Source organism: Schistocerca americana, chromosome 11, assembly GCF_021461395.2.
Source record: "Schistocerca americana isolate TAMUIC-IGC-003095 chromosome 11, iqSchAmer2.1, whole genome shotgun sequence".
Lineage (NCBI taxonomy): Eukaryota > Metazoa > Arthropoda > Insecta > Orthoptera > Acrididae > Schistocerca > Schistocerca americana.
In genome coordinates, this window is record NC_060129.1 from 46,551,995 (window position 1) to 46,575,741 (window position 23,747).

Consider the following 23,747-nt stretch of genomic DNA (forward strand, 5'->3'; position numbering starts at 1 on the left):
GGTGCCACAGCTCATACGATGAGAGCATCCGTGGAAGTTCTTCGACAAATGTTACTGGAACGTGTTATTTAGAGATATGGCAATGTTTACTGGCCCCCTCGCTCACCCGATTTGTCGATATGCGACTTCTTTTTGTGGGGATATTTAAAATTAAAAGTCTACATGAACAAGTCTTGCACAATTGATGACCTGAAGAATTCCATTCGTCAGGAAAAACTTAATTTCCTAATTTTCTCGTCGTAGAGGTCACAGAATATTTTTTAATGATATGAGCATATATGTTGTTGTTGTTGTCTCCATTCCTGAGACTTGTTTGATGCAGCTCTCCATGCTACTCTATCCTGTGCAAGCTTCTTCATCTCCCAGTACCTACTGCAACCTACATCCTTCTGAATCTGCTTAGTGTATTCATCTCTTGGTCTCCCTCTACGATTTTTACCCTCCACTCTGCCCTCCAATGCTAAATTTGTGATTCCTTGATGCCTCAGAACATGTCCTACCAACCGATCCCTTCTTCTAGTCAAGTTGTGCCACAAACTCCTCTTCTCCCCAATTCTATTCAATACTTCCTCATTAGTTACGTGATCTACCCATCTAATCTTCAGCATTCTTCTGTAGCACCACATTTCGAAAGCTTCTACTCTCTTCTTGTCCAAACTATTTATCATCCACGTTTCACTTCCATACGTGGCTACACTCCGTACAAATACTTTCAGAAACGACTTCCTGACAGTTAAATCTATACTCGATGTTAACAAATTTCTCTTCTTCAGAAACGCTTTCCTTCCCATTGCCAGTCTACATTTTATATTCTCTCTACTTCGACCATCATCAGTTATTTTGCTCCCCAAATAGCAAAACTCCTTTACTACTTCAAGTGTCTCATTTCCTGATCTAATTCCCTCAGCATCACCGGACTTAATTCGACTACATTCTATTATCCTCGTTCTGCTTTTGTTGATGTTCATCTTATATCCTCCTATCAAGACACTGCCCATTCCGTTCAACTGCTCTTCCAAGTCCTTTGCTGTCTGACAGAATTACGTCATCGGCGAACCTCAGTTTTTATCTCATCTCCATGGATTTTAATACCTACTCCGAATTTTTCTTTTGTTTCCTTTACTACTTGCTCAATATACATATTGAACAACATCGGGGAGAGACTACAACCCTGTCTCACTCCTTTCCCGGCCACTGCTTCCCTTTCACATCCCTCGACTCTTTATAACTGCCATCTGGTTTCTGTACAAATTGTAAATAGCCTTTCACTCCCTGTATTTCACCCCTGCCACCTTCAGAATTTGAAAGAGAGTATTCCAATCAACATTGTCAAAAGCTTTCTCTAAGTCTACAAATGCTAGAAATGTAGGTTTGCCTTTCCTTAATCTTTCTTCTAAGCTAAGTCGTAGGGTCAGTATTGCCTCACGTGTTCCAACATTTCTACGAAATCCAAACTGATCTTCCCCAAGGTCGGCTTCTATCAGTTTTTCCATTTGTCTGTAAAGAATTCGCGTTAGTATTTTGCAGCTGTGACTTATTAAACTGATAGTTCGGTAATTTTCACACCTGTCAACACTTGCTTTCTTCAGGATTGGAATTATTATAGGCTTCTTTAAGTCTGAGGGTATTTCGCCTGTCTCGTACATCTTGCTCACCAGATGGTAGAGTTTTGTTAGGCCTGGCTCTCCCAAGTCTGTCATTAGTTCTAATGGGATGTTGTCTACTCCTGGGGCCTTGTTTCAACTCATGTCTTTCAGTGCTCTGTCAAACTCTTCACGCAGTATCATATATCCCATTTCATCTTCATCTACATCCTCTTCCATTTCCATAATATTGTCCTCAAGTACATCGCCCTTGTATAGACCCTCTATATACTCCTTCCACATTTCTGCTTTCCTTTCTTTGCTTAGAACTGCATTTCCATCTGAGCTCTTTGATATCAATACAAGTGGTTCTCTTTTCTCCAAAGGTCTCTTTAATTTTCCTGTAGGCAGTATTTGTCTTACCTTTAGTGAGATAAGCCTCTACATCCTTACATTTGTCCTCTAGCCATCCCTGCTTAGCCATTTTGCACTTCCTGTCAATCTCATTTTTGAGACGTTTGTATTCCTTTTTGCCTGCTTCATTTACTGCATTTTCGCATTTTCTCCTTTCATCGATTGAATCAATATTTCTTCTTTTACCCAAGGATTTCTACTAGCCCTCGTCTTTTTACCTACGTGATCATCTGCTGCCTTCACCACTTCATCCCTCAAAGCTACCCATTCTTCTTCTACTGTATTTCTTTCCCCCATTCTTGTCAATTGTTCCTTTATGCTCTTCCTGAAACACTCTACATCCTCTGGTTCCTTCAGTTTATCCAGGTCCCATCTCCTCAAATTCCCACCTTTTTGTAGTTTCTTCAGTTTTAATCTACAGGTTATAATCAATAGATTGTGGTCAGAGTCCACATCTTCCCCTGGAAATGTCTTACAATTTAAAACCTGGTTCCTAAATCTCTGTCTTACCATTATGTAATCTATCTGATACCTTCTAGTATCTCCAGGTTTCTTCCCTGTATACAACCTTCTTTTATGATTTTTGAACCAAGTGTTAGCTATGATTAAGTTATGTTCTGTGCAAAACTCTACCAGGCGGCTTCCTCTTTCATTTCTTACCCCCAATCCATTTTCACCTACTGTGTTTCCTTCTCTCCCTTTTCCTACTCTCGAATTCCAATCACCCATGACTTAAATTTTCGTCTCTCTTCACTACCTGAATAATTTCTTTTATCTCATCATACATTTCATCAATTTCTTCATCATCTGCAGAGCTAGTTGGTATATAAACTTGTACTACTGTAGTAGGCGTGGGCTTCGTGTTTATCTTGGCCACAATAATGCGTTCACTATGCTGTTTGTAGTAGCTTACCCGTATTCCTATTTTCCTATTCATTATTAAACCTACTTCTGCATTACCCCTATTTGATTTTGTGTTTATAACCCTTTATTCACCTGAGCCAAAGTCTTGTTCCTCCTGCCACTGAACTTCACTAATTCCCACTATATCTAATTTTAACCTATCCACTTCCCTTATTAAATTTTCTAACCTACCTGCCCGATTAAGGGATCTGACATTCCTCACTCCGATCCGTAGAACGCCAGTTTTCTTTCTCCTGATAATGACGTCCTCTTGAGTAGTCCCCGCCGGAGGTCTGAATGTGGGACTATTTTACCTCCGGAATATTTTACCCAAGAGGACGCCATCATCATTAACCATACAGTAGAGCTGCATGCCCTCGGGAAAAATAACGGCTGTAGTAGTTTCCCCTTGCTTTCAGCCGTTAGCAGTACCAGCACAGCAAGGCCGTTTTGGTTAATGTTACAAGGCCAGATCAGTCAAGCATCCAGACTGTTGCCCCTGCAACTACTGAAAAGGCTGCTGCCCCTCTTCAGGAACCACACGTTTGTCTGGTCTCTCAGCAGATACCCCTCCGTTGTGGTTGCACCTATGGTACGGCCATCTGTATCGCTGAGGCTCGCAAGCCTCCCCACCAACGGCAAGGTCCATCGTTCATGGGGGGAGGATGAGTATATATAATTTTTTTAAATTAATTTATTTTGGATAAGAAGAATGGTTACTTCATTTTAATTTAAAAAATTTATGTGAGCATATATAATTTTTTTAAAATTAAAATGAAGTAACCATTCTTCTTATCCAAGAACTCGTATGCAAATTGGGTGAACTCAGTGCGCTGCTGTGATGATGATGTTGCCATCTGACAAACTAATTGATGAGCTAAGACTCCCAACGTGCTGAGCAGCAAGCTGTTTTAACTAAGCCCAATTTGCTTCCACTCCTCCCTAACTCGCTGTCTGTGTAACTCATTCACTCACTTGTTATGTCATACAATAGTTGTGTAATATCTGAAATTCACACAGGTTACAGATTTCTATAGTAATGTCTAAGCATGCGCCAGTCAGTGGATTGCTACCAGGAACAGTTCATTCTGCTTGCTGTCAACTACCATCTCATTTAATGCCTTGAAAATAAAGACAGCTTTTAAAGGTCAAAATAATGAGTCACTAAATTTTACAGATGACCAATAATACCACTTGTAAGTCATTTTTTACTCTCTGTGTAGCCGTGAAGTCTAAACCCGTATTTCAGAAAGGTTTTTCTGCGAACGTGAATCTCGCAGGAGCTGGCCGGAGGACAGTGGACGCATTTCTCGTACCATTATTTGGCACTCGTCATTTGGCTGACGAACTGTTGTCAATTTCAGTCTCTGACGAAGTAATGTCACATTCTTCTTCCCCTTCTGAGCTGCTAAATTCATCGTCAAACTCAGGGTCACTATAGCCATCCTGATTTGAAAGCATTGCATAACAACAGTGTAGGAGAGGTGCCAAAAGCTCACGTTTTGTTGTCGAGTACCCGGAGATACAGTAAAGGTGATAACTAGTACAACCACCTCAACTGAAACACAACAGCTGAGCAAAAAATATAGGACCGGGTGACATCTAGCGGCCGAACAGTTAACTGTCAGTGCCGAAATGGACATGAGTGGGGTTATATTTTTCCGATGGTCTGTCCTTGTGTTGCCCGAGTACACTAGAGATTTCAAGTTTTTTCAAAATAATAGAATCGAGGTACCTCGGGGTTTTACGTTAAAGGGCCAAATAGAACCGCGCGTATATACTGCACCCGGTGAAGCAGCCAAAAGGGGAGGAGGTTGACGAGGCATGTGAACTTCAGTGGCTGCAAAATCAGCTCAAATTTATGAAGTACTTGGTAGTATGAGCCCACTTATCTCTACGGTGTTGCACCCGTGTGGCCCGGATGCATCCACTGTTCGGTTGCGAAGAATTTCTAAAAGCCATTGTCCCCCCCTCCTGTGGCAAGCTGGTCTCCAGTACCCCGGATACTGGAACTGACGTAAGCTGACCTCACTCTTATTCTGTCGGGGGTAGTTCTGGGTATGTTGTCGACCACAGGAGTACCTCGACATCACACACACATTTCGTAGACACACGTGCCGCATGTGGACGAGCACTGGCCTCTCGAAAAATGGTGTCACGATACTATCGCACGAGAGGTAATGCCTCGGGATGCGGGATGTCCGTGACGTGCTGTTGTGAAGTCAGATTCCTTCGATCACTACCATCCCTGACCCAGAGTCGTGCCGACAGCTCGCTGCACTATGACGCCGAGAGTAATGCCACCGTGCCCCTCCGAAACACTGGAAGAATTGGACCTCTCCGCAAGTTACTGCTATTCTCACTGACGACGGTTGTCTGGGTTAGCGTAGAACTTCATTTTGTTGCCAAACACAGTGTGATGCCGTCCGTCAGTAGTCCTTGCTTCCCCGTTACTTCGACACTCCGAACGGAACTCTCCGTGTCGTGATGTTAACAGTGGTCTGTGCTTGCGACGGTAATTCCCTAGTTTGGCTGCCCTTAGCAGTGAGGCAGGATAGCATAGAATGTTGTGGGAATTTATTTCTTGTTTTCAGATAGCTGGTGCAGTTAGGAATGGGTTCGATATTATAGAGGTCGCCCACTCCTGGGTCGGAAACCCCTATCGTTTGTCAGGATGAAGGCCGTGGTACCTGTGTGGCGTCACCAGATGCAATCAAATGGGGTTAGATATTACTTCATCTATTTCTCTGACTACGTCACATTGCCGTACCTTTGGCACCGGCCAGTGGCTTAACGAGCGTGTGAGGAACCTGCCGAACCCGGTGGCTGGCTTGGGCTGCCTCGTCTTGCAGCGTCCGACCTGTACTCAGCCCGGTGACTTGTAGCGGGCGGGTTGCCGCCTGTGGTGTGGAATGCACACCCTGTCAGTGCAGTGACGGCAGCACGCGTGTCGTCTCGCACACTGTTTTGGGAGTCCTTGGTCCCTCCGAGGCCACTGTCCGTGACGTACCGTCGGACGGACTGTGTTGTCGTACGCAGTGAGGTGTGCAGGAGGCCGACTGTGGGCCGCCGGTTCGGTATAGTCTGTCTGACCTGAGCGATGCTGTTTATATGACAGGTTGGAACTGGACTACTCGCCACTGGCAGCTGGTACTGCAGGGTGACTCTACCGTCCGTGGCTGCAGATTGGTGGTCATATTGTAAGGTGATAGGAGTATGACGAGTACTGGAGCAGTAGTGGAATAAGAAGTGCAAAGGAACGGATGTACAAAATTGCAGACCGTATTTATAACATTGGTCAGCAGAATCCTTGAACATATTCTCAGTTCAAATATATTAAACTTTCTTGAGACTGAAAAGCTTATATCCATGAATTACCACAGTTTTGGGAAGCTTGTGGGAAACCCGGCTTGCCGTTTTCTCGTGTGATATACTGTGAACAGTGCACGGAGAGCAACAGGCAAATTCCGTATTTCCAGATAGGGTTGGCACAGTGCCCCGTTGTAGGCTGTTAAAAAAGGTACGATCGTACAGAATAGGTTCACAGGTATGTGAGTCGCTCGAAGATTTCGGAAGTTACAGAACCCAGTATGTTGTCCTCGATGGCGAGTGTTCGTCAGAGACGAGAGGGTATCGTCAGGAGTGGCCCGGGAAAGTGTGAAAGGATCGTTATTCTTGTCTGTATACATAAACGATTTGGTGCACAAGGTGAGCTGCAATCTGCAGTTGTGTGCCAATTATGCTGTGCTGTACAGTAAGGTGTCGACGTTGACTGGGTCTAGGAGGATACGAGATGACTTAGACAAAATTTCTAGTTGGTGTGATGAATAGCAGCTGACTCTAAATGTAGAAAAATGTAAGTCAGAGCTGACAAGTAAGAAAAACAAACCTGTAATGTTTGGATACGGCATTAGTACCGTGCCGTTTGAGACAGTCACGTCGCTTAAATATCTGAGCATAATCCTGCAAAGCAATGTGAAATTGAAATAGCACGTGAGGACTGTTGTAGAAAAGGTGAACGGTAGAGTTCTGTTTATCGGCAGAATTCTGGGAAAGTGGTTCACCTGTAAAGGAAACCGCATACAGGTTAGTGCGACGTATTCTCGAGTACTGTTCAAGTGTTTGAGATATGCACCGGGTCGGATTGAAGGAAGACATTCGTGCAGTTCGGAGGTGGACTGCTAGATTTGTTACTGGTCGGTTCGAACCTCACACGAGTGTTACGGAGATACTTCGGGAACTCAAACAGGAATCCCTGGAGGGAAGGTGACATTCTTTTCGAGGAAAACTATAGAGAAAATATAGAGAACTGGCATTTGACGGTGACTCCAGAACGGTTCTAGATGTGGGAAATTAGGGCTCATATGGAGGCATACAGACATTCATTTTTCCTTGGTTCTATCTGGGAGTGGAACAAGAAAGGAAATGACTAGTGGTGGTACAGGTTAGTCCTCGCCTTAGGTGGATTGCGGAATATTGATATAGATGTAGATGTAGATCTCATAAATGAGATGTTACTATACGATAATCAGAGCGCAAATTACAGGGATGCCATCAATCCTACTGATTGACTGCCTGTATCCTAGTGAGGTGGCACATTTAGGGCATCGAGGAGAGGCTCTGCTTTTTGACACCGTTTGTCACAACTGAATCGTTTCTCGTCATTAAGAGGTGTCAGCGGCCATCTGTTCTGCTGCATTTGCTTAACCAGTTTGTTTCAGTGTCATAATGGCTTTGTCAAACCTGATGGGTGGTGGTGTTTCCTCCTAAGCGCACCGTACATAATGTTAAGAGAGTAAGAGAGGCAGATAAGTCTGCACCCATCTAACACATTTTTACTGTGCTCGCTCGCGTTGACACGCGGAAGTGCTGACGTAGCATTGTTTTTGTTAACACGTAGCAGCTGGCTCTTGTCAATACTTCAGTGTACCTCGAGCGAAGCCGTTCTCTTTGGACTTGGAAAATTTCACTTTCCCGTTCCCTTACTTTTTCAATACACGTCAACATCCTCAGTGCAGTACTGCGAGCTTCCACCGTAGTTGACAGAGTACGGTTAACACACTACACTAGCATTTGGGAGGACGACAGTTCAAACCCGCACCTAGCCATCCTGATTTACATTTTCCGTGATTTCCCTAAAATGCATAAGACAAATGCTGCAATGGTTTGTTCGAAAGGGCATGTCCGATTTCCTTCCCCATCCTTCCCTAATCCCTCACTGTAGACGGAGCGTTAGACTCTTCTTCTTCTTCTCTTCCTCCTCCTCCTCCTCCTCCATTGTGGTCAACCAGAATGTCGATGACCTGTATGTCTGGCCCTGACATTTCTAAGAGGTCCGACATCGAGCCATTTTCGCATCTGTATACCACAAAAATCTGGACGTTGCACGAGTTGACCAGCTGGCCAAATGGTGACCCACAATGGGGCCCCTTTTAAACTCCATCAGGTGCTGTGAACACTGTCTCACATTAGTGTGTGCAGCATCTCCGTGTCCTTCACTGTTATCGGGCAACATCTGACACGTACCTTACCAGCCTGGTAATAACAGTAATGCATTCTGGTCCATTGACATCATATCGTATCTTCTGGGTGCTTATTATTTTCTGACAGGCAGTGTACCTGTATACTCAGTGGGGCTGCATCATAACAGGACACACAACGCCTTCAACATTTTGTTCCGATACAGAAAGGGAAAACAGGTGGGCTCTGAGTGTCATTAGTTGCCTCAATATCCTAACTTCTCAGTGCTAAAATTTAGAAACTGTTGTTAGGGAAAAGTAACGAGCGGTATTACTTACATCCTTATACATCTTGTAGAATGACTGACAGAATAAGATGGAGAAACAGAGCGACTGTACAGAGACTTACCGGCACACTGGACAGGAATGTGACAGGAAATGGGTGAAATGATAATAGCACACAAAGATCCTCCACCTTCAGTTTTTGAGTATAATGGAGAAATGCTCTGTACCCAAACGATAGAAGGTGATCAGAAAGTTGCCCTCTAATAACAGACTGCATTTGTGCCCAAAATAGAACTAATTTGTATTTGCAGTGTCAGAGTGCTCATCAAGTTAGTCTCGAAATAGGAAAACGCTTCGGCATATCTCCACAGTAGCGCTCAGCGCTTCCTCGATCACGAATCTGTGTAATTTCAGTTGTCAGATCTGTAGGTATCTGAAGTGTTGGCAGAAGAGCCAACACTGTGTTGCTAGAGGAGGCCGAAATGCACTCGTTTAATTACACGCTGACTGGCGTGAGGTCTGGAACACTTAAGGGAATTAATAGTAGCAAATAAAGTACGTAGTTGATATAATACTTAACTTTAATCCACAATTGGTGTACATCGCTCTTGACGGTACATGTTATAATCTCAATATCAAATGCTATGGCGCCTTGCTAGGTCGTAGCAAATGATGTAGCTGAAGGCTATGCTAACTATCGTCTTGGCAAATGAGAGCGTAGTTGTCAGTGATCCATCTCTGGCTAAATCGGCTGTACAACTGGGGCGAGTGCTAGGAAGTCTCTCTAGACCTGCCGTGTGGTGGCGCTCGGTCTGCTATCACTGACAGTGGCGACACGCGGGTCCGACATATACTAGTGGACCGCGGCCGATTTAAAGGCTACCACCTAGCAAGTGTGGTGTCTGGCGGTGACACCACAGTATCTTCCTTGGTGCAGTTGGGTTGAATTTGGAGGAGATTCGCTGCTAGAATGGTCACTCCCCTCGAGCCAGTCTAGAGTCCGAAAAATTTGCACCTAGCTCGAGACAAAGCCCACACAAAGTTGAAAAATAACATCTCCTCGATAACTGACAGTTTGATAAATGGCAGATGATTTCAATACGGTAGAGTACGGTGGAGGTTTTGTGATGTCTGAGGTGCAAAGGATTCTTTATAAATTACTAGTGAACCCAGCAGTGCTTTGCAATTGCTAAATAAGTACAGGTATTGGATATACATCGTAAACTCCTTCCCGCTCTTCTGCTCATCTCTTTCACCCCCTCTTTTTGTCCGCCTCTCTCTCTCTCTCTCTCTCTCTCTCTCTCTCTCTCTCTCTCTGTGTGTGTGTGTGTGTGTGTGTGTGTGTGTGTGTGTGTGTGTGTGTGTGTGTGTGCGCGCGCGCGCGCGCGCATTCTCGCGTCTGTCCCCCTCCCCCGTTCATGTCCTCCTTCCCCCTTCTATCTCCATTTCCTCTCCCCTTCTCTGTTCATCACCTTCTTGTGCCCGTCACTGGCTTCAATCCTTGTTTATTGTTATTGTGTATGAAACCTTCATTCGGAATGGAAGTTGCTTAAAGTGGATGGTAAGTCAGTGGGGATCATTGGTACATGGTGTACGAGAGATACCTCCAACTACTGGATGTGTGAGGATAGGATTTGAATCTGTGAATCAGTAGGATTACAAAGTTTTGAACAATTCAGATTCTGTTGTTGTATTCTAATTTTAAGTCAATAATCCATAAATAAACCTTTCTGTGTAAAACTGATGGTGAGGAAGAAAACAAAACAGTATATTGTTGTGTGTACAATATTTGTTTCAAATCAAATGTAAGTAGAAAGAATATACATGAGAAAAATAATTTGTCTAATGACTCACATGTCTTCCTACCGTAGTTGAAACTGACTACAAGAAAGAAAATGAAACACAGCGTTTCAAGAGAAAACCTGTATGTCGACCTCAAGATGACTGTACATTACCATTTGAAAAAGTATGTAGCCTAGGTCCGTCTGTATGTTTATTAATATATCGTCTAAAAATTTGAAGTAAATTGGTCAAGAAATTCTTGATGTTTTTGGTAACATTTCCCCTTTTTTAATGTTACATATTATATAGCATATATTCTAAACATATGTAGCCCATGTCCATCTGAAAATTTACTAAAATATCGTGTTGTAAAAATATGAAGTAAATTGGTCACTACTTTTTGAGATTTTTGGTAGCAACATTAGATGGCAACTTGTCTTTATATAGTAGTATAGATTTTGAGGGTGCATTTGCGAGAGATTAAGTAAATAAAACTTATTTAAAGAGCAGCATCACAAAAGCACTGACTGCTGCTGTAATGTGCATTTATTTTCAGGCAAAGGTCCCGAGTTCGAGTTTCGACCTGGCACACAGTATTAATCTGCCAGGAAGCTTTATATCTACATCTACATCTACATTTATACTCCACAAGCCATCCAATGGTGTGTAGTGGAGGGCACTTTACGTGCCACTGTCATTACCTCCCTTTCCTGTTCCAGTCGCGTACGATTCGTGGAAAGAACGACTGCCGGAAAGCCTCCATGCGTGCTCGAATCTCTCCAATTTTACATTCCTGATCTCCTCGGGAGGTGTAAGTAGGGGGAAGCAATATATTCGATACCTCATCCCGAAATGCACCCTCTCGAATCCCAGACAGCAAGCTACACCGCGATGCAGAGCGCCTCTCTTGCAGAATCTGCCACTTGAGTTTGTTAAACATCTCCGTAACGCTATCACGCTTACCAAATAACCCTGTGACGAAACGTGCCGCTCTTCTTTGGATCTTCTTTATCTCCTCTGTCAACCCGACCTGCACGGATCCCACACTGATGAGCAATACTCAAGTATAGGTTGAACGAGTGTTTTGTAAGCCACCTCCTTTGTTGATGGACTTCATTTTCTAAGGACTCTCCCAATGAATCTCAACCTGGCATTCGCCTTACCAACAATTAATTTTATATGATCATTCCACTTCAAATCGTTCCGCATGAATACTCCCAGATATTTTACAGAAGTAACTGCTACCTGTGTTTGTTCCGCTATCATATAATCGTACAATAAAGGATTTTTCTTTCTATGTATTCGCAATACATTTGTCTATGTTAAGGGTGAGTTGCCACTCCCTGCACCAAGTGCCTATCCACTGCAGATCTTCCTGCATTTTGCTGCAATTTTCTAATGCTGCAACTTCTTTGTATACTACAGCATCGTCCGCGAAAAGCCGCATGGAACTTCCGACACTATCTACCAGGTCATTTATATATATTGTGAAAAGCAATGGTCCCATAACACTCCCCTGTGGCACGCCAGAGGTTACCTTAACGTCTGTAGACGTCGCTCCATTGATAACAACATGCTGTGTTCTGTTTGCTAAAAACTCTTCAATCCAGCCACACAGCTGGTCTGATATTCCCTAGGCTCTTACTTTGCTTATCAGGCGACAGTGCGGAACTGTATGGAACACCTTCCGGAAGTCTAGGAAAACGGCATCTACCTGGGAGCCTGTATTTAATATTTTCTGGGTCTTGTGAACAAATAAAGCGAGTTGGGTCTCATACGATCGCTGTTTCCGAAATCCGTGTTGATTCCTACAGAGTAGATTCTGGGTTTCCAGAAATGACATGATACGCGAGCAAAAAAGATGTTCTAAAATTGTACAACAGATCGATGTCAGAGATACAATAGTGCACACTCCGCTGCAGAGTGAAAATTTCATTCTATTTACATACAACTGGTTTTCATCGAGCAACCATCTTGAAATCACAAATTAGCATTGTATCGGCCTATAGAAAGTTTCCTTGGTGTTCAGTACGTAATTATCAGTAGCACATTCATCACTTAATTGTGCATCTGTTATCTTACTGATTTCTGCTAATTGACAGTTTCTGTTGATTAACAGTTCATTACACTGTTCCTTATATCGAAATCTGCATTTAGACTCCACAAGCCACCTTACGCTGGGTGGTGGAGGGTACTTTGTGTACTACAGTCACTTCCACTTTTCTTGATCCAGTCACGAATAGTTCACAGGAAGAATAATTGCTGGTACGTCTGTGTGGGCTCTAATTTTACCTTCACGATCTTCTCATAACATATACCAGGTGATCAAAAAGTCAGTTGTTGTTGTTGTTGTTGTTGTTGTTGTTCTTGTTGTTGTTGTTGTTGTTGTCTTCAGTCCTGAGACTGGTTTGATGCAGCTCTCCATGCTACTCTATCCTGTGCAAGCTTCTTCATCTCCCAGTACCTACTGCAACCTACATCCTTCTGAATCTGCTTAGTGTAGTCATCTCTTGGTCTCCCCCTACGATTTTTGCCCTCCACGCTGCCCTCCAATACTAAATTGGTGATCCCTTGATGCCTCAGAACATGTCCTACCAACCGATCCCTTCTTCTGGTCAAGTTGTGCCACAAACTTCTCTTCTCCCCAATCCTATTCAATACTTCCTCATTAGTTATGTGATCTACCCATCTAATCTTCAGCATTCTTCTGTAGCACCACATTTCGAAAGCTTCTATTCTCTTCTTGTCAAAACTATTTACCGTCCATGTTTCACTTCCATACAAGGCTACACTCCATACAAATACTTTCAGAAATGACTTCCTGACACTTAAATCTATACTCGATGTTAACAAATTTCTCTTCTTCAGAAACGCTTTCCTTCCCATTGCCAGTCTACATTTTATATTCTCTCTACTTCGACCATCATCAGTTATTTTGCTCCCCAAATAGCGAAACTCCTTTACTACTTTGTGTCTCATTTCCTAATCTAATACCCTCAACATCACGCAACTTAATTCGACTACATTCCATTATCCTCGTTTTGCTTTTGTTGATGTTCATCTTATATCCTCCCTTCAAGACACCATCCATTCCATTCACCTGCTCTTCCAAGTCCTTTGCTGTCTCTGACAGAATTACAATGTCATTGGCAAACCTCAAAGTTTTTATTTCTTCTCCATGGATTTTAATACCTACTCCGAATTTTTCTTTTGTTTCCTTTACTGCTTGCTCAATATACAGATTGAATAACATGAGGGATAGGCTACAACCCTGTCTCACTCCCTTCCCACCCACTGCTTCCCTTTCATGTCCCTCGACTCTTATAACTGCCATCTGGTTTCTGTACAAATTGTAAATAGTCTTTCGCTCCTATTTCGCCTGTTTCATACATCTTGCTCACCAGATGGTAGAGTTTTGTCAGGACTGGCTCTCCCAAGGCCGTCAGTAGTTCCAGTGGAATGTTGTCTACTGCGGGGGCCTTGTTTCGACTCAGGTCTTTCAGTGCTCTGTCAAACTCTTCACGCAGTATCGTATCTCCCATTTCATCTTCATCTACATCCTTTACCACTTCCATAATATTGTCCTCAAGTACATCGCCCTTGTCTAGACCCTCTATATACTCCTTCCACCTTTCTGCTTTCCCTTCTTTGCTTAGAACTGGGTTTCAATCTGAGCTCTTGATATTCATACAAGTGGTTCTCTTATCTCCAAAGGTCTCTTTAATTTTCCTGTAGGCAGTATCTATCGTATCCCTAGTGAGATAGGCCTCTACATCCTTACATTTGTCCTCTAGCCATCCCTGCTTAGCCATTTTGCACTTCCTGTAGATCTCATTTTTGAGACATTTGTATTCCTTTTTGCCTGCTTCATTTACTGCATTTTTATATTTTCTCCTTTCATCAGTTAAATTCAATATTTCTTCTGTTACCCAAGGATTTCTACTAGCCCTCGTCTTTTTACCTACTTGATCCTCTGCTGCCTTCACTACTTCATCCCTCAAAGCTACCCATTCTTCTTCTACTGTATTTCTTTCCCCCATTCCTGTCAATTGTTCCCTTATGCTCTCCCTGAATCTCTGTACAACCTCTGGTTCTTTTAGTTTATCCAGGTCCCATCACCTTAAATTCCCACCTTTTTGCAGTTTCTTCAGTTTTAATCTACAGGTCATAATCAATAGATTGTGGTCAGAGTCCACATCTGCCCCTGGAAATGTCTTACAATTTAAAACCTGGTTCCTAAATCTCTGTCTTACCATTATATAATCTATCTGATACCTTGTAGTATCTCCAGGGTTCTTCCATGTGTACAACCTTCTATCATGATTCTTCAACAAAGTGTTAGCTATGATTAAGTTGTGCTCTGTGCAAAATTCTACCAGTTGGCTTCCTCTTTCATTTCTTAGCCCCAATCCATATTCACCTACTATGTTTCCTTCTCTCCCTTTTCCTACTCTCGAATTCCAATCACCCATGACTATTAAATTTTCGTCTCCCTTCACTACCTGAATAATTTCTTTTATCTCGTCATACATTTCATCAATTTCATCATCTGCAGAGCTAGTTGGCATATAAACTTGTACTACTGTAGTAGGTGTGGGCTTCGTATCTATCTTGGCCACAATAATGCGTTCACTATGCTGTTTGTAGTAGCTTACCCGTATTCCTATTTTCCTATTCATTATTAAACCTACTCCTGCATTACCCCTATTTGATTTTGTATTTATAACCCTGTATTCACCTGACCAAAAGTCTTGTTCCTCCTGCCACTGAACTTCACTAATTCCCACTATATCTAACTTCAATCTGTCCATTTCCCTGCCCGATTAAGGGATCTGACATTCCACGCTCCGATCCGTAGAACGCCAGTTTTCTTTCTCCTGATAATGACATCCTCTTGAGTAGTCCCCGCCCGGAGATCCGAATGGGGGACTATTTTACCTCCGGAATATTTTACCCGAGAGGACGCCATCATCATTTAATCATACAGTAAAGCTGCATGCCCTTGGGAAAAATTACAGCCGTAGTTTCCCCTTGCTTTCAGCCGTTCGCAGTACCAGCACAGCAAGGCCATTTTGGTTAATGTTACTAGGCCAGATCAGTCAATCATCCAGACTGTTGCCCCTGCAACTACTGAAAAGGCTGCTGCCCCTCTTCAGGAACCACACGTTTGTCTGGCCTCTCAGCAGATACCCCTCCGTTGTGGTTGTACCTACGGTACTGCCATCTGTATCGCTGCGGCACGCAAGCCTCCCCACCAACGGCAAGGTCCATGGTTCATGGGGAGGGGGGGGGGAAGTCAGTATAAATTTGAAAACTTAATAAACCATGGAGTAATGTGGATAGAGGGGTAAAAATTGACACACAATCTTGGAATGGAAAGGTGGTTTATTAGAACAAAAAAAATTAAGTTCACAAAATGTTCGACAGATGGCACTGGACAGCAAAATGTCAGTGACTGCGCATAACAGTTGTGTATAAAAGGATCTGTAATAGAGAGAAAGAGAGAGAGAGAGAGAGAGAGAGAGAGAGAGAGAGAGAGAGAGAGAGAGAGAGAGAAAGAGAGAGAGACAGAGAGAGAGAGAGAGACAGAGAGAGAGAGAGAGAGAGAGAATCAGGTGCGCCAGCGGTTGCAGCATGTTGACGTTACCTGAAAAGGCGCTTTTAGTGAAGCTGTATTATCGGAATGGGGAATGTGCTAGTTTAGCGTTACGATCCTTTCTCCATAGGAAGGGAATTCGAACGGGTAAAGGTCCGTTGACAAATGCAGCTGTGGGGAGAATGATTTCGAAGTTCGAAGCCACGGGTTGTTTAGATGATAGACGCCGTAGTGGCGAACCGAGCACAAGGCGTAATGCTGCTGAGACAGTTCAGGAAGAAATGGAGACTGTAGCGGGTTCGTCTATGCACGGGTAAGTCAGCGCTCGTGCAGTCGCACGTCGCACCGCCATTCCATACACGACTGTTTGGTTGGTACTGAGGCGTACCCTCCGATGCTATCCGTACAAAATCCATCGTCATCATGAACTGTTACCTAAGCAATTTAGTGAAGCGGATGGCATTTGCCGTGTGGGCGTTTCAAAAGATGGCGGAAGATGACGATTGGTTGAGTAACGTGTTGTGGACCCACGAAGCTCATTTCACGCTCCGAGGGTCTGTCGACGACCACAAGTGCAGAATTTGGGCTACCGAAAATCCTAGAACTGTCGTGGAAACTCCATTGCATGACGAGAAAGTCACGGTACAGGTCGGATTTACCACATCTACCGTTATCGGGCCTTTTTTCTTTGAGGAAATGCTTGATTCTGGTTTTGTAACTGCTACCGTGACGGGTGAGAGATATGCCGATATGTTACAGAATCGCATCATCCCCAGCCTGGCTGATAAACACCTGCTGGAACGTACAATGTTTTTGCAGGATGGCGCTCCACCCCATATCGCTAGACGCGTGAAAGATCTCTTGCGCGCGTCGTTTGGTGGTGATTGTGTGCTCAGCCGCCACTTTCGTCACGTTTGGCCTCCCAGGTTCCCAGACCTCAGTCCGTGTGATTATCGGCTCTGGGGTTACCTGAAGTCACAAGTGTATCGTGATCTACCGACATCTCTAGGGATGCTGAAAGACAACGTCCGACGCCAATGCCTCACCGTAACTCCGGACGTGCTTTACAGTGCTGTTCACAACGTTATTCCTAGACTACAGCTATTGTTGAGGAATGATGGTGGACATATTGAGCATTTCCTGTAAAGATCATCATCTTTGCTTTGTCTTACTTTGTTATGCTAATTATTGCTATTCTGATCAGATGAAGTGCCATCTGTCGGACATTTTTTGAACTTATGTATTTTTTTGGTTCTAGTAAATCCCCACGTCATTTCAGGCACGTGTGTCAATTTGTACCTCTCTGTACATTATTCCGTGATTTATTCAGTTTTCAAATTTATGCTGACTTTTTGATCTCCCGGTATGTAGGAGAGAAGAGTATATTGGTTGACTCTCGTAGGATTGTACGCTCTTTGAACTATTGTCAGTAAGCTACACCGCAATGCAGAACACCTGTTGCAGTGTTTGCCACTGGAATTGGCAGTTCTTCCAATGAATCTGTTTCTGGCCTCTGCCTTACCTGCAGTTTGTAGTATGTGGTCTCTCTACTTCAGATCACTCTGTACACGTGCACTCGGGTATTTTACAGACATTGTTTATGTCGAGTGTCAGTTGCCGGTCCCTACACCGAATGGTGATCCGCTGCAGGTCTTTCTGCTTTTTGCTACAATTTTCCAGCATTGTGATTAAGAAGCCTCCTGAAACTTGATAAACACAGTGGATCATTTTAATCCGTAACTCAGAATGGAGGTGAGAAACCACAAAAAGTTGTGGTTAAAAGTTGTAGTTAAAAGTTGTAGGTGGTAACGAGAGTCACGCATTGCTACCAATGGATGGGCATCCAGAAGAACGAGAGGTGAGGGGGCACATTCGGCGACTTGTAAATCGATGACCTACATTTTATTTATGTTTGTTCTGTCTTGCAAACGCCACTATAACATTTACAATCTGTGATGTATTTATTTTTCTTAATAAACACATTAATTAAAACTTAAAGTTCAAATCTCTGTTTGCCCGTTCCAAATCCAATGTCACAAATAGGGGTTTCCATGAAACAAAACTCTGCCTTCGAATGACCTTCGATATTTACTTCTGAAAGCTTGGTTATTGTTAATGGTACGTGACCCCTTGTGCCCCTTTCGATGTGCATGTAACATTGCATTTTGCTGTATCCCTCCTCTTTTCAGAATCAATCCCTACTAGAAATAAAAACGTACTTGCGTATTCGACTTTCGTGGAGCCTTGCTGTGACCTTGAATAATGTATCATTTTATACATAAAATATGCCACACTTTTCAAATCTTAAAATAAATATTAAGGTTCCCATTTTAAAAAGTCATATTAACCTCCAAAACATCACGAAAATCGCGTTCGAGGTCATGGCCATTGGCAGCAAACCGTGACCCTCTTTACCACCTACAACTTTTATCTAAAACATTTTGCTGGTCTCATCTCCATCCTGATCGCCGCCCCCCCTCCCTCCTTATGGGTTAAAATGCCTCCCCCCCCCCCCCCCCCACCACCACCAGCGTATTGTAACTTTTGGCATACACCTGAAATTACTTTCTCTTCTAAAGATTTCCCTCTGTAGAGAATACCTGCTCTTTTTCTAAAAGACAGCCCTAACTGTCTGTTTTTGCGCAGGCTAAGTTTTGTTAAACTGTTTCCGCATTCCCTCGCAGTGTATTTGTGTTCGCCTAACGGTTTTGTCTATCACTGCTGTTTTGTGAGCATTGACGCGTGTTTTTGGAGCCTATCTCACTGTCGAAGCGGGTCGGGCCACCCGGTGGTTCGTGATCTGTGTCATCTGTGCTGCCTGTTACCCAGACTTGGAACTAGTCGATTGTCAGACTGCCACAACATTTCACAGAACTGCCATCAGGCAGTCTGTTTTATGTGATCCCTTATCGTGGGAATGCCCGATTTATCACGCGAGGCTCCATTCCGGTAGTCTCGCGGTAAGTGCGATGTGAGTCGCAGAGCTCTCCCTTGCACTCTTTGGAGCTGACGAATAAGGGTATCTGATGCGTTTCGCCACACTGCGGATGTGTATTCTAACACTGGTCGATCAGTGCTAAATACATTTAAGCTGTGCTACACTGCGTACAGAAAAAATAATGTAATTTGTTTTGCTGTAAAAGTTTGTCACTTCATTTGAAATGTCTTCAGTGGCCTGAAACATATAAAGATTTTGACTTATGTGTAGCACTCTTAAGTGACACCTGTTGAAATTTTGCACGATAACTTATAAATAGATCTTGCCCTCACACTATCTTGCTCACTAAATGTTTTTAAAAAGAAAGATGATGTAACTTACCAAACGAAAGCGCTGGCATGTTGAAAGACACACAAACAAACACGAACATACACACAAAATTCAAGCTTTTGCAACCAACGGTTGCTTCGTCGGGAAAGAGGGAAGGCAAGGGAAAGACGAAAGGATGTGGGTTTTAAGGGAGAGGGTAAGGAGTGATTCCAATCCCGGGAGCAGAAAGACTTACCTTAGGGGGAAAAAGGGTCAGGTATACACTCGCGCGCACACATACACACACATATCCATCCGCACATACACAGACACGAGCAGGCATTTGTAAAGGCAAAGAGTTTGGGTAGAGATCTCAGTCGAGGCGGAAGTACAGAGGCAAAGATGTTGTCGAATGACAGTTGAGGTACGAGCGGCGGCAACTTGAAATTAGCGGAGGTTGAGGCCTGGTGGGTAACGGGAAGAGAGGATATACTGAAGGGCAAGTTCCCATCTCCGGAGTTCTGACAGGTCGGTGTTAGTGGGAAGTATCCAGATAACCCGGACGGTGTAACACTGTGCCAAGATGTGCTGGCTGTGCACCGAGGCATGTTTAGCCACAGGGTGATCCTCATTACCAACAAACACTGCCTGCCTGTGTCCATTCATGCGAATGGACAGTTTGTTGCTGGTCATTCCCACATAGAAAGCTTCACAGTGTAGGCAGGTTAGTTGGTAAATCACGTGGGTGCTTTCACACGTGGCTCTGCCTTTGATCATGTACACCTTCCGGGTTACGGGACTGGAGTAGGCAGTGGTGGGAGGGTGCACGGGACAGGTTTTACACCGGGGGCAGTTACAAGGATAGGAGCCTCTCCCTTAAAACCCAGATCCTTTTGTCTTTCCCTCTCCTTCCCTCTTTCCTGACGAAGCAACCGTTGGTTGCGAAATCTTGAATTTTGTGTGTGTTTGTGTTTGTTTGTGTGTCTATCAACATGCCAGCGCTTTCGTTTGGTAAGTTAAATCATCTTTCTTTTTAAATATATTTTTCCCACGTGGAATGTTTCCCTCTAATATATTCACTAAATGTTTTATTACATATAGTGTCTCTGATGGATATTACATTGCATTTGTGTTAGCTGTTCTGATGGTGAAGCTGTTGTTCTGCTCCCAGCACTACAAACAGTTGTCAGCAAAGGTCAGAAACTGTGCTGCACCTTTCCAAATGTTAGTGTGTTCTTCTTTCTCTAATGTTATCTGATGTATACGGTTAGCAGAGTTGTGTGTGTGTGTGTGTGTGTGTGTGTGTGTGTGTGTGTGGAGGGGCAGTTTGCACAGATTGCTTTGTCACATTAGGTTCTAGATTTAATCATACAATTTCTTTAATTTCTTTTAAAAATTAATATCCCAGTAACCATATGCTTCATCCAAGATCTCATATGTAAGCTTGTTCAACTTGGCTTGCTGCTATGATGACCATGTTGCCATCTGACAAAATTGACGAGTGTATGACTCCCAACGTGCTGAGCGGCAAACTATGTGAACTCGGCCCATTTTACTCCCTCTCCTACCTAACTCTGTAACTCGGTGGCACTCTCCTTATTTGCTCACCGACTCAAATCTCTCGTGCCTTTCCTCACTCCTTTTCTTCTTCACTCATTCACTCAGTTCTTTCGTCAGTCAGTCACTCTCGACTACTCTTCCCTCCCCCCCTCTCTCGTCGTCCCCATTTATCGATTTACGGATACTGTCGTCAGCTCGAACCCGGCGTCTGCCTTTGCAGTTCCTCGGCGAGGAGGCGGAGACGGTGCGCACGGGTCTGTGGGTGGGCGATTGCTTCATCTACACCAACACGGTGAACCGAGTCAACTACTACGTGGGCGGCGAGATCGTGACGGTGGCGCACCTGGACCGCACTATGTACGTGCTGGGCTACGTGGCGCGTGAGGACCGTCTCTACCTCTGCGACAAGGAGCTCGGTGTGGTGAGTAAGCTGGGGGTGCGGTGAGGTGGGTGCTCCACTGCTGCCTGCTGATGCACCTCCCTCACCCAGGAGTTTTAATACAGATGGGATAAACTGTTGGTATAGTGTAGTGTCACGACATTCCTTCTTCTACAGTGTTACCTACTGTAGAATTTACTTCTACGATATCTGTGTGTGTGTGTGTGTGTGTGTGTGTGTGTGTGTGTGTGTGTGTGTGAGAGAGAGAGAGAGAGAGAGAGAGAGAGAGAGAGAGAGAGAGAGAAATTCAATATGACACAAGAGGCCCCAAACGTTGGAAAATACCCCAAAAGTGGTCAACAAATGTCGAACATGTGACATCGCCAGACAACATATGTCACTGCGCTTGTCTATCGAGCCGTCGCACCCGATCGTTCTGCAACGTTACCTAACAGCTATAGTTAAGTATAGTTGCCCTTCCGAACAGCATCCTGTACGAACAAACCAATTGCGCCTTTACTTGCAGTTACATGTGATTCAGGTATTTGTGCAATGGACAGCTCTGTTTAAAAAGAATAGCTCCGTGTAGTTTTCAGTTTGAGCCACGCACGTCAGCTTTTGTGCCCTGCAGCTAATTCACTGAATTGTGATCCTGGAGTCAAATAGTCAATGTTTTGGCTAGAATTGTGAGTTAATAAGATTCACAGAAGTGCAAAATACAATCAAGAATTTATTAAAATGGGTTCTATTCTAATGTCTGTAATGGCAATAGACGACAGAATTATGTCGAATAATGTTTATTCGAAAAAGGACATTTTAAATAAATGGAAAATGGTCCTACAATATTCAGTTAAAATACGGACAGAAAATACCCTTATCAATTGCAGTAAAGTTACACTGAGAGTGTGTTATGAGTATGGTAGCAAAATCACCAGACAAAATAGTCATCACAGATATATGAAAACTGAGTCTGTTTCATAACATAGTACACAAAGTATTCAGCAGTTCAAAACAGTTCAGAGTTCTACGTGATGATTCACAAATTAACATGTGCATTACAAAGAACAGTAACTCGTATACTGTCTATTTCAGGTCCATAAATTGAGTAGCACAAGTTAATCCTACTCTTGAGTGCATTCAAACCGTTCAAAATAAAAGTGCTTTCAAAAGTCAAAGTACGGTAGCGGCTGTTCACTGACCAGTTTCAATCGTCTATACGATTGAGTGACGCACATTACCTCAGACAGGTCTGACGTCTTCAAGAACTCTACGTAACGTGTCCAGAATTGCTCCCTCGGGCTCTTCACTTGAGAAGTCCCAGTCTCTACTTGACACCTGTAATGTTCTGTTACTATCTACTTTTCCATTGACTGAAGGCCATACCCACCAAAAATACATTGTCTTTAAACTCTACAGTCATGATTTGATTCAAGTTGACCACTTCCCAGACTAAATTAATATATTAGAACAGTATTTAAATAAAGAAATGTCATAAATATTCGGTCACATTCAGATCGTTTACGATAAATATAAGCAGCAGTAGGTTAACGTGTAAATAAGCTAGCATTCTTGCACAGCTGTGCTCGCAATAAATGACAATAATTTGTCTTCAAGTATTGTTTAGGCAATTATTTATGCCTTCTTCAAAGAAGTGTCTTTCAGTTCTCTTTTCAACTGTGGTGTCCTCTAACATGTGGTATTGATCACTTACAAAATTATAACAGTTTTCAGTAGCACTGGAAATTAATTGTGTAAATACTAGCTTCCTTAGTTTTACAGATATTGAAACACTGGCACATCACTGGATGTGCCTAACATTTCGGAGATAGGAGACATATTTGTATCTGCACTAATATTTGACTGAGAGTTAATGTCGAATCTCGAAGAACTGTAACTTAGCCATTTTTAAGAGTCTGACACTCGGCCATTTCTCGGAGCATCTCCTGCACGAAGGCCACATGTGTAACAGCTGTCCAAATTGTCAGCTTCGGGATTTTCTCCGTATTTGGAAATGCCGCCGGTATTCGTACCTGGACTCGCTGTACTGGGCACCTAGCTGGAAGCGGGATCTGCCACAGTGCGCCCCGAGACCTGGGCCCGCTAGTGTTCAGCCGTACAAAAAATTCGTCTTACCTCGTACCGATACTGGGCTGCCGATTAGCTCGCCTAAGTACGTGTAACATTACAATCCCAACTGAAGTAAACTATTCACACCGGTGTGTCTCCACGGTACGTGCACGACTTAAGCACGGGGCTCAGATTTCGAGTCTCAGTCTCACAGGCAGTGTGTTATTCGTGGCATTACATAATTGTGTGTTTACATTGAGGTAAGATTTATTATATTTACTGATCTCGCAGTCTCTGCCGGCTCATTTCAAAGTACAGGATGACAAAAACTGACCGTATTGTGTCACAAGTAAATGTGTGTAAGCTTCTGAATTCTGTTATTGCCAGTAAATGACATAAGTTTTTGTTACTAAATAGTGTCTGTAAAATATATACATAAATAAATAGAAAGAAAAAGAGAGTGAGAGAGGGA

At 43.4% G+C, this 23,747-nt stretch overlaps 1 protein-coding gene across 3 annotated transcripts in view; it reads left to right on the top strand.

The window, feature by feature from the left end:
- Positions 1–23,747, top strand: part of LOC124554147 (coatomer subunit beta') — a 174,409-nt gene that overhangs the window by 91,501 nt on the left and 59,161 nt on the right. For all 3 annotated transcript variants that reach the window (XM_047128213.1, XM_047128214.1, XM_047128215.1), the window contains exon 10: positions 21,050–21,250. In XM_047128213.1, coding sequence (XP_046984169.1) covers positions 21,050–21,250 — 201 coding nt within the window. The remainder of the gene's footprint in view (positions 1–21,049; positions 21,251–23,747) is intronic.